Raw genomic sequence first — 12,125 nt, forward strand, 5'->3', positions numbered from 1 at the left:
ATTGGTCGGCGACGCGGCAAGCGCGTTCAAACTTCACGCGATTAGAGACGTGCGTGCGGTATCGCAGCACTTTCCAGGGAGTTTCGGTGCAGCGGGAGTGGCGCTCCTGCGCCAAGGAAAGTGACAGAATAATTATCCACAATAATGGCGACGATGGTGGACGATCAGAATTCGATTGACATGAATGAGGATAAGGATTCGGCGTAAGTTTCGGCACGGATTTAACCCGTGATGGCAAGCATCATTCGTGGATCGACCGTGAACAGCGAACGCGATGGTGCGTCGCGACGCTGCCGCGGCCACCGCCGTCATCGCAACGCTCGGTGCGGTTTAACCTAATCGCATCGTTCGTTCACGGTCCGTAGGGCGGTAGTTTTTAATTTGCCCTGCTGTTTCTCTGCTTTGTAGATTCGACCAGGTCACGCACAATTGGGTGGACATCACGCAAGAATTTTTCGAGGCGATCACAGGTACCCGACCCGGTGTTATTTTATTTCGATGAACATTTTTTAATTCTGTGTCCCGAGCCGTGTCTTTCTTCTTCCTTCTGCAAATTTTGCAATAACCTTGTGTTGTAAATTATTAGCTTTGTCTGTTCTTACCTGGATTTCTTTATATTTTTCCCATTTAAAATTAAAGTTTAAAATATAATATACATTTACCATACAAAACTGGAAAAAATACTCTGATTTTATCTGCTTAGATTTCATACAGATTTTAATTGTTTTTATTAATTCTAACGTGTTAGCTTATAGTTGATAATTTATGAAACAATGCTTGAATTATGATTCGATATTTATATTAAATTAGTCTCTATCCTGCTTCTCTTTCAATTTAGTTTAGTGTTGTAACATGCATATAAAGATTTTATAATAAATAAATATATGAATAATCTATGTTTGAATATGTTATTTTGTCAGAAAAAATATCTTTAATTTTATCTTCTATTATGTTTTATCTTTATTTTTAGTCTAGATCTTAATACATAATATATTTATATAATATATTATTATATAAGCTATAATAACATTAAAGTTAAATAATTTATATTTATACTTGTAAAACGTCTTTGTTTGCCTGTCTCTAGTAATATACTCCTCCGCACTTTGTATCTAGAGTTGGAGCTGGGAGAACTGTTGCACGATGAGCTATTTGGATTATTTGAGGCCATGTCCGCCATTGAGATGATGGATCCAAAAATGGACGCTGGCATGCTGTGCAATCGAGGGAACAACAAACCATGCACCTTCACTCAGGCGGTGGATTCAGGCGCGATCAAATTGGACAAATTTACGTCTGCCGAAATTATTGGGATAATCGATTCTACGTACGCATGCATAGTATCCTGGCTGGAAGGTCACAGTCTTGCGCAAACCGTCTTCACGAACTTGTATCTGCACCAGCCCACGCAAATATTGGATAAGCCGTTGAAGGTCTTCTGTTATGCGGTGTACAAGATAATTGACATAATCAAAGACTGCATTAACAAAGCTTTGGTATTCGAGGAGGAAGATTTTCAGAGCGTTACATATGGGTACAGATTGCAGCAAGATATCACGGAACAGAAGATGATATCGATGCTGCGGGAAGTTGAAGAGGAGCTGCATCGAAAGAGTAGAATAAAGCTCGTCGACGTGGAGTCTGAGAAAGAGGTGAATTCTCGCTCAGTAATTCGTGATATTTTGTTTAGATTTCTTGGATTTTAAGAATATGTTTATTTTCTAAATGTGTTTCACATTTCATAAGATATTATTACTATTCACTTGCAGTACAATGATGGAATAGCCCTCTACACAAGAATCCGATTTACTAAAGTATTCTATCAAGTGCTGACCTTGATGGGTCGCAAGCAACAGCTGCAGCAAAATTTGTCTGATTGCCAGAGATTGCTGTCTAATTGTTCCGATATGCTTCAGATTACGATTGCGACGGTGACTCGCGGGGAGAAAGCTAATGAAGTCTGTAAGTATAGAGCATGCAGGAAATAACTGTATCTTCAAGTTCTTTTATTTTCTAATCTTTTTAACTTTATTGTTTTCATAAATTTGGTTTTGATAAATTTGAACTAATCATTAATTTATGAAAGATGAATGAAGTAAAGGTTATTTATATTTTGCTTTCTTACACGAATACCAATATTATTTCTATTAGAGACGCGTGATAATTTTTAATTACAGCCAATCATCCGAATATTATGGGATTTGATCCGATGGTAAATCAGAGATTGTTGCCGCCGACATTTCCTCGGTATACAAAAATTAAACCAAGGATAGACGCTTTGGAATACCTGGCCGAACTGATAAACAGGTTCAAGATGGTCATCAAGATCACGAATCACACTGGCTTCCACTCGGCCTTGGTAATTAGCGAGAATTTTCTTTGTTCATATACACATTATCTGTTTATGGAAGTAAACGAATTTCCTTTTAGGACTTTTTCTTAGAATTCTCGCGTCAGAGTCCGTGCATATTATCTAGGTCCATGCTGCAAATCGTTTACTTGCCTACCACTAATCGCGTGTTCGGCGTGCATAATTTCGCGGACGTGCTGCGAGACGCGGCACGAAATTTTGTCGCGCCACCTTCGCTGATGCCAAAGAGCATGTTACTTCAGAATTATCAGGCCAAGGAGTACGTTGAAAGCTTTCTGTCGCATTGCGTCAGCTTGTTCGGGAGCCTGTTACAGCTCAGTGGTCACAATAGGGCGAGGCAAAGGGACAAGTTGGCCCACTTGTTGGAGGATTTTGCAGCGCTGCAAGATGAAGTAAGAGTTGTGTTCTTCACAGAATATCTTTATGCGTTATCTCTCTCCCGATATGTCGCACATTTGCATTTTTATTAATTTTATTTATAATTTAATATTTAATTTTATTAATTTAATTTAATTTAATTTAATTTTATTTTATTTTATTTTATTTTATTAGCTTCGAAAAAGTGTGAATCTCAAACTAATGATTCTGTTCTGAATAATGTCTTTGATGATGAAAAATTGCGATATGTGTTTCAGGCAGAGAGGGTTGATGGGTACTTACACACTCTATCTATAAAAAGTGAACCACCAAGGTCTCACTTGGCCTGCTTTGGTACCTGGATTCTGTATCACACATTACGCGTGATGGTTATGTATCTGTTAAGTGGCTTCGAGCTTGAGTTATATTCCGTGCACGAATATCACTACATCTTTTGGTATCTGTACGAGTTCCTGTACGGTTGGCTTGTATCCGCGATCACGCGGGCCGATACGTTCTTAATGGAGCAGGACGTGCACAACGATACGCACAAGGGCAGGGGCGGCAAGAAGAGTTCTAAAAATAAGAAAAAGAAATCGACGCCGCGGCCGTACAACTTGGAAATTCTGATATATCAGGCGTTACAGAATATATGTGGCGGATATTACAAAGTAAATGTCTAATAATATACGATTAGTTGTTATATGTTGGATCTCGAAAATTTTGAGTTGTAACATATATTCGTCCTATTTGTTAAGAAAAGAAAAAAAATAATTCAGCACAGAAAGTATACCAGTCACTTGAATATTTAGCACTAAAAGGGTTAATAATATGTTATAATTCATATTATTAAAAAACATTAGAAAAATATGATGAATATATGTATGATTCAATATATATAATTCAGTACATCATGTAACATTTTGCCAACTGTTTAGGCCTTAGTCGGTTTTCGCATGGACGGAAAGATACCGCTGCCAGAGATGCAGTTCGACTCCGAGCGAGTGAGATACGAGCACAGATTATTGCCGTTCTCCTCTTTGTTGACTCCACCGCCCGTCCACTATCAAGAATTTCTAGATATGACGAACGCCCAGATGCACAAGAGGAATGTAAGCTTAATTTTTAATCAGCTTTGCGCCAGCTTACGTTGAAATACGATGAATAGCTGCACGAATTGCACGAGTATTGGCCTTATCGTCGTTTCTAGCTGAATGAAAGAAAAACAAATTGGTTTCGTTCTTCTAGGAAAAAGTTACCAGCGAGATGCAATACGTCGCTGGCTGCCGACATTTCCATCAAGCAAGAAATATGTTGGAGCGCGCGTTATTGCTTTATCCATCAAACAATTTGATGGAGAACGAGGTGAGTTCATAAAAAATATAATCTTGTAATTGGCACTGCTTTACTGCGTCAGTTTTTACTGTTGAATTTTCCCTTTTATTTCTCAGATCAACACTTTGCTGAAAGTAGCGAAGACGAACTTCGTGGTGCTAAAGTTGCTGGCTGACGGACACAAGAAAGACTCGAAGAATCCGCCGGTTTTTGATTTCTCTTGCCATCGACATTTCCCTCTGATCAAAATAACTTAAACTGTATATCTGTATCAATCATTTTTCATAATATAAAGGACACGTTATTTATTTTAGTTTTACTTGTACGGAAAAAGATGTACCTGTCTTCGCGACTGAATTTTTATATTTTCATCCCAGGCGCTTTTCAGTGATCTCCTTGTTCTATGTATTTCCTTTCACCACATATCTTCAAGCACAATTGTAAATCTTGACTCTTTCAGGTTTAAAACGTGTATGTCTCAACGAAATGAAAATTTCTTGAAAGAGTTGAAAAATATATCTGGTGCTGTTTTAAGTATAATCTTATGCGTTGGAAAGTAACAACGTTTGTACATACGTTAGAAGAAATTGCATCCTTAAGACAGAAGTCTAGCAAGTCTAGAGTATTACGAAAATGATTGTATTAGCTTTAAGAATGACAAGTTGATGTGAACTGTAAATACGTTAAGTAATATAGGAAATGATAAAAGAGTCTCAAATATATGTTTTTCTCGTATACTATAGTTCGCTTCCAATCTTCTTAAATCTGACTGATTTTTAATCCTAATTTTTTTAATCTTATAATTGTAGATTAAAATATCGTCTGAAAGAATCGATAAATAATATGTGACAAATATTACACAATTAGAATCTTAATACTAAAATTGATCTAAAATAAATCGAGATATCGAGAACGTAATCGTTTCGAGAAATTTGCTATCGATTTGAGAATGATGTGATCTAGAAAGCGTTTTTGAAGATGGTCCAAATAGAAAAACAAACAGTTCGCAAACCTTATCTAGGTGGATGGCGACACAAGATTACCGAAACAGAATATTTAAATGCAGCTACGCAGACTGGACCTCCACCGAAACGAATACCATGGAAAGACACACGAAGCAGAATGGTGCAAACTGTGCAAACGACGGACGAAGCAACACAATCGTTACGTCATCGTGTCACACAAATGTGGCGGTATTTAATTGTATTTGGTTGTAATTTTGTAAGAGTGAATAATATCATATTTGCATTACAATAAATAATAATAAAAAAATATTTTTTACAATTATAGCGACTATTTAGTAATACGAAATGTTCAAAGTTCCAATAATTAAATGTAACGAAAAGCTGTCTTTAATAGAATTGCATTTTTATTTATGTTATGTTATAATATATCCTTATAACAGATACATTATAAATTTTATTTGAATTAAAATGTTTTAAATATTTATTCAGTTGTATTATTAATTAATATTTTAGCAATAATTTCACAAGGGATTAAAAGAAATTTTATCAGTGAAATTACATTTATAATATTCAGATGACAAAGAAAATTATTAATTTTCCTGAGAATACATTTGAGAATATTTATTAAAAATGTAACATAGATACAACAAGCATAAATTGTAATTTTACAAGCATGACTTGTAATTTTTGTAAATTACAAGTTTTGCTTTGTTAATTTAGAGACGATTGTTACATACCTAATGAAGCGGATAAGTACATGACTGTGAAGCCTTATGAGAGTTACATTGAAATGCAGCTGCGACTTGGTAGGCATGCATGCGTAATTCAAAGAAATTATCGAGCATATAGATTGATGAAATATGTCAGGAAATGTGCGCAAACTTATCGTGATCTATCCGAGAATTGTAGACGATACGAAGAAGAAAAAGCTATTGCGTACAAGTAATTCAACTATATATTTTTACATAATTCAATAAAAAAAATACGATCTACTTAAATGTATAAATATGATAAATTGTTTTAGATTTCTGTTCTGTACGCGTATTTTATTTATAAAAATAACGTTAATGATAGAAATAATTTTATAATTACAATAATTTTATAATTATTAAATATTAAATATTATGTTTCATAAGTTTCTCTATGTAGGTTTTAGAATTTATACAAATTGACTTAAGTCATCTTCAAGCAAGTTTGCTTAAAACAAACTTTTTTAAGCAATTAACTCAACATTCATTTTTATATAAAAATTTAATTTATTTTTAAATGCTTTTACAAATAAGTCTTAAATGTGATATTCTATATAACACAGAATAAATGTTGCTGTAATATTATTGCAAGATTGCTGCAAGCTTCTGTGTTATTTAGGATATCACATTTATAAGACTTATTTGTAAAAGCATTTGAAAATAAATTAAATTTTTATATAAAAATGAATGTTGAGTTAATTGCTTAAAAAAGTTTGTTCTTTCTTCTTTGCTTTATGGCATACGCATGCAACTGGCGACCCGCGGGCCGGTCCGCGAGGCTTTCCAATCAGGCTCACGATGTCCAAGCTTTACCCGCAGAAAAAATGAAAAATAAAGTGAATTATTATCGCCGAATAACAATTAAAATTTTCTCTCTTATATATAAAATATATACTTCTCTTAAAATATATATATAATAGATTAAATATTTTATTTATTAATATAAAAAATTTTATTTAGTACTACATAGATGGCAAAAAATATAAGTTCTAAATTTAGCTGCAACCCGCGGTGTAACCACAAATTTTACATTTGGCCCGCCACAAAATCTAGTTGCGTATCCCTGCTTTATGGGATCCCTTAAAAAATAAAATTCTACTTGATTTACATATAAAGGATAAAAATTTATTTTTATGTATCTTTAAAGCAAAATCGTGAAGAATTCTAAATTTTCAATGGTTTGTAACATAGTGTCGCGATATTTTGTCTAAGAGACTATCTATCGTTCACAAAAGACTTGGAAAGATATAAATCTGCGACATTCTTGTGACTTACACATTTTAAAAAATGGTGGAGACAGGAAAGTATGTTGTAAGAAAAGTTCTTTGCGATTTCAGAGACATGATCAAAGTAATCTTCTTCTACATAGCGGATCTTTTCCCGCACAATACATTCTGCATACAATACTTTCAAAGATGTTCGAGCAGTTTCAGCCCATATCTTATATAGGCGCTGCCATAAAATCGCGTATATAGTACACGCCGGTCCCTTCTTACAGAATGCGACATAAACGGAACATCCTTCGCCAAACTTATCCGCGATCGAGGGCAGACTTCGATATGCTTTATAGCCTGATCGAGAAATGGAGGGCCGATCGTTTGAAAGACATAAAGTTACGGCTGTTCAAGGCCGGGCAGCGTGCCGAGAATTACAGGATCCTAGAGAAGACAGTGGAGATGTTTAATCACGTTGACAGACATAAACAGGCAATCAAGAGTGCGTACAGGAAACGGAGAACTCTTCGATTCTTGACGGTGAATTGCGAGCCGATACGATGGAACAGTTACAAGAGGATACCTGTAGAAATGATAACTATGAGAATTCAAAAGGCTCGAGAGTTCAAAGAATTATACGATGCACTTAGCAGTCGCGATGTTACCTTAGAAGAACGGATAAAATTACTGATGACGTTAAAAAAATTGCTCAAAGAGCACAATTGCTTAGAGGCTTTTGATTTGTTATTCTTATTGGATCAAGAGATCACGTTGCTGAATCGGAAGATCAAGGGTTTATCGCTCGACAGTCTCAACGAAAGAATAATGCGTAGGGCATGAGAGATAATTCTCTGTTAATGTTCTGAAAGAATGTTGTTAATAGCTGATAATAATTTAAAACAATTAAAATTTAAAGATAGTTTAGGAATTTTTTCATGGCTATTGTAATATTTATTAAGTTGTTAATATGAGAATTATAAAGAATTGTAAATGTTAATTTACGTTATATCTAAACGTAGATACTTACTTGAACTTTGTGAGCATGTACGGCATCTGCGGCTGCGAATGTGTCGACGAAAATTTCAAGAATGACGAGTTGCGAGAGTCTTTAGAGACGAGAACTAAATTCTGCCGCAGTTGTTTGAAGCTACTTCCTTACCACAGATTTTTATCACACACTAGAATGAAGAAGACATCAGTTTGCATCAGTAAGCAATCAGAGGAACATCATACTTTTCCCACATTAATTCGCTTTATAAGCAATGCATGTTTTAATTGTGCGGAAAGTTGTGAAAGTTTTTTAAATAATTCGTACTTTCTTACGTACTTCTATTTTAATCGATTAAATAGCTATTGTTTTAAGGTTGCAGTTCTCTACGTCAACGTAATATCGCGCACGTGGACTACGATCCTTACATGTTTATACTAAACTGTGTGCAAGCCGATGAAAATCGTCGAAACAGCACTTCTGCTTTGCCGTTCATAATGCAGGAGCACGATATTTATCATCTGGTCAACCACATTTGGCACGGCCGATCGGCGGTCAGCAAGAACATGGATCTCTTTCTTTTCAGGTTGGCCCGGTATCAGAAGGATGTTGAGTGGTCACCATGGAATTGTATTCTTCTAACGGAAGACGAAGCCGACGTGCATTATCGTATCGATGATCCTGCTACTGTATATTCGAAGTATTTAATAAACCAGATCCATTTGGCGCATCAGACTGCAAAGAATTATTTCAAGTAAGCAATGTCTTTATGTACCTTTGCATCTAGCCAATCAACACAAAATTTCTAAGCTATTTAAACAACTCGTGTAAATAACGAATCATAAATAATGCCTAAGAATTAAGATTTTATATTGCTAATATCAATCTTATTTTTTTGAATACTTACAGACAATTGATTGTCATCGAGAAAGATTTCCGAGCATCTTGTCGCTTTTCTACGCTTCAAGCTTCAACGAACAGTACAGATCGCCGTTAACTGTGGAAAATTATGATCCATCTAGAAAATACGAGTTATGTAAAGAGATTTTAGTACATTATGTTTCATGAATATATATGCTGATTAAACCATTCTGCAACAAGTTTTTCAGCCAATTTAACTTTGATGCATTGAATGATACCTATTAAAATCTATATACATATATATTGGTATAGCCATTGATCGGGGATTTAATAAACTTTCATTGTATAAAAGTTTTATTCTTTTACATTTTGCAATCGGATTTTACTGTATTCCGTCCGCGTTAATATTACTGGATAAAATACACGATTTGTCTAGATATAAAATCGTTAAGAGAACAATCACAAAGTCCACTAAACAAAATGAAAAATCCGTAAAAAGAGTTAATTCATTTTTATGAGCGATATTGCAGTCAATTCAAAAGCTGATTAAAGCTCAACATTTTTGTGACTTTAGATAGAATTAATGAAAAAAAGTTAACAATTCCATGCTACGTATTCGCGATAATATTTTATATATTATTCTGTTATATCTGAATATATGTAAAAATTATGTACATAGATTTATGTAGATAAATGCGTAAACAGGAAAACGTCGACTGCGTCTTGCAAATGAAATGCAGGAGTAATTCCAATATTGCGCCGACCACTTTACCCGAACTAATTTCAAGTGCATTATGCCTTCAAATCAGATCATGGATTTTAATTATGAAGGAAATTGGAGAGCCTCTGGAATCTCGTTATCGACAACAGGTATTAAACAATAACAAACTGATTTCTTATTATGAAAAGACGATACTTTTAGATGAATGCTGAATAAAACGCAATGTTAAGTAAAATAATCATTATTTTAAATACTTGACGTTTTATTAAAAATAACTGTCTATTTTTTTCTCAGATATTAATGGAAAGGGATATTAATAAAATAAATTAAGTTTTGCAATACTACGCTTGACTATGTGCCGACTTTACAACATGTACACCCTGAAGCTATAAGCGCGCATAATATATTTTTTATTATTAGAAGGTACATATTTGAATGTGTATGAGTTTTTCTCAATCGGCGATTGTATTCTTCAAGAGTCTCTGGAGAAATAACAGAAAGAATTTTCCGTCCATCGTATATGCAATGTTGCTCCGGGGCTCGGACGATATTGCTCGGATGTAGCCAGTGATAGTGAATGAAAGCCTTTACGTAAAGAACGTCGATGATGATAGTGGTGGTTTTTGCGATAGACGCTATTGCGTAACGGGATATAAATTGTTGGCTATTTCAGCGTCGGCGCCATTCGCTATCGCATCGCTTTATCGTCGTAACACAATCTGGCTTTATACTTGCATTGCAAATATCGGCCACGCCATCCTTAATTGATTGCGAGTGGAACGGATAATCCGAAGTGATTTATGTCCGACGCAGTTCGTTCCGACGAAAATTAAAAAGAACAGGAGCTTTCTGCATCCTGAAAAAGAACCTTGCTTAAATCCACTCTTTTTGAGAATCCAGTTCAACGGTACTTTATTTAATCTGGATTTCATTCAAAATTTTCTTTTTTTACTCACAGACGCAAGAAGGAAAAACAGCACTATGGAATATAAAAATAAAAAAAATTTTATTTCAAGTTCGTTTATTACTATCGTACCATATTTATTGTTGTCCGAAAGCTCAGCCAACAGAAAAGTATTACGTTGAAAAATATCAGAAATAATATTACGCTGATGAATCTTCTTATAAAGAATAAAAGAAAATGTAAAAAGAAACCAAGTTCACATGTCGAGAGGGCATCGAATATGATACACTTGAGGTTTTAAGGTGCATGTTCGACTTCGGTGTGCTATATACGCACGGTGGCAGAAAACGCTGAAAGCGGAGATGTATGAATACCGTCGAAAATTCTCTCCCCCGCGGCGCATAATGCTCAGCACACCAGTCTGAATTCATATCCGTCCTGGAGGCTTTTGAGCCGGGGAACACAAAATCGAAAAATAATGGACAAGAAAGGGGCTTTTGACCGATCGACCAAGCACGTTGCCACTGGCAACGTTGGATTTAAGGCTCCGAGCTTTCAGGTGCCGCACTGCGAGGCTCACGTATGGAAGTAGGTACCTAGATCGCATTAAAAGCTTCCCTTCGACGAGATCTGCTCGTCCCTTTGGCTCGCTAGTGTCAAAATTTGATCGACGACGCGCACCACTTCGCACGTCAATTCCGTTTAATCCGAGAAAATCGTTCAATCTTGCATGAGATGCAATCGTTCCGATAAAAGCACCTCTCTGGCATATGATCGCGATAAGCGTCATTTCAATGAATCGCGGAAATCATATTAAAAGTCTAAAGTTTTAAAAAATATTTCTTGTTGCTAGGCGTCCAGACGTACATGAAGATGTGATATTAGAACTGTTGTGCGACGACAGACAGTGCTTCGAGTTGCTCTCGGTAAGTCCCGATAAATTTCCTTTCTGCATACCGCGAATTCCGCATGGCCATCACATTTATCACGAGAGATTTTGATATCAATTCTACCGGCGGATCGGACAGACGTTCTCCGCAATAATGAATGCTCTGCGGGAATACCGGCAAAAATATGACGCATCAATATTTATGTGCACCAAGTAATTGCACGATGAAGCAATTAAATGCGACGGATGTAACGATGCCTACGTAATACTCGGGTTTTCAATCATTATTGACGGCTGACGTTCCCGTACCTCTCGAGCATCCAATTAAGGACTCGCTCTTGCAAAAACGCAAAACACGCTCTCTTTTTCTTTGCATTTGCTGTTTTTGCATTACTTCCCACTTTCGCGACCTTCTTCTACGCTGTTACGTCACTTGTTCAATGAAAACTTGCTTGTTGCTGTTAGATCATTTATGGACAGTGTGCAATCGATAGATTCCTTCGTTTATTCGTTTACTTTGCCGTTGCGATAGCAAAGTTGCGCCATTACTCCGATACGTTATTACGCATTGCGTATAAAACGATTTCCGATTTCGTTATACTTTTTTCTTCCTTTTTTCTTCTTCTGTAAAACAGCTTCGACGTTTTGCAAAACGACGCAAAGGAACGGCTGACCAGATTGTTAAAGAAGCATTAGCCAGCAAATATGAAACCATTTTCCATTCCATCGATTACCAATGTGGGCGCACTGGAAGGCACGGTACTTCATAAA

General features: G+C 35.8%; 2 protein-coding genes across 3 annotated transcripts; both read left to right on the top strand.

Annotated features, from left to right (window-relative positions):
- Positions 1–54: 54 nt before the first annotated feature.
- LOC105284807 (N-alpha-acetyltransferase 35, NatC auxiliary subunit) lies at positions 55–4,803 on the top strand. 2 transcript variants are annotated; one of them, XM_011348598.3, is made up of 10 exons: positions 55–203; positions 409–470; positions 1,117–1,652; positions 1,770–1,962; positions 2,178–2,359; positions 2,431–2,763; positions 3,007–3,399; positions 3,667–3,840; positions 3,977–4,093; positions 4,180–4,803. In XM_011348598.3, exons 1-10 carry the CDS (start codon positions 145–147, stop codon positions 4,318–4,320), a joined length of 2,190 nt encoding a protein of 729 aa, XP_011346900.1. In that variant the 5' UTR covers positions 55–144; the 3' UTR covers positions 4,321–4,803. The 2 variants fall into 2 exon arrangements, with proteins under 2 accessions (XP_011346900.1, XP_011346899.1); XM_011348597.2 differs by lacking the exon at positions 55–203 and adding an exon at positions 210–323.
- Positions 4,697–9,773, top strand: LOC105284808 (IQ and ubiquitin-like domain-containing protein). The gene is given in 9 exon segments (XM_011348599.3): positions 4,697–4,702; positions 5,027–5,256; positions 5,749–5,970; positions 7,276–7,820; positions 8,011–8,199; positions 8,355–8,733; positions 8,889–8,953; positions 8,956–9,029; positions 9,546–9,773. Coding segments are annotated over 9 exon segments (1,938 nt in total).
- The last annotated feature ends 2,352 nt before the right edge of the window (positions 9,774–12,125 follow it).

Source organism: Ooceraea biroi, chromosome 2, assembly GCF_003672135.1.
Source record: "Ooceraea biroi isolate clonal line C1 chromosome 2, Obir_v5.4, whole genome shotgun sequence".
In the NCBI taxonomy this organism is placed as follows: Eukaryota; Metazoa; Arthropoda; class Insecta; order Hymenoptera; family Formicidae; genus Ooceraea; species Ooceraea biroi.

Excerpts from the sequence above, each read along its gene's own strand:
- LOC105284807 (XM_011348597.2), top strand. The coding sequence starts at position 232 with ATGGCAAGCATCATTCGTGGATCGACCGTGAACAGCGAACGCGATGGT. Across the intron at positions 471-1,116 it reads ATTTTTCGAGGCGATCACAG|AGTTGGAGCTGGGAGAACTG; the intron begins GTACCCGACCCG and ends CTTTGTATCTAG. Across the intron at positions 2,764-3,006 it reads TTGCAGCGCTGCAAGATGAA|GCAGAGAGGGTTGATGGGTA; the intron begins GTAAGAGTTGTG and ends TATGTGTTTCAG.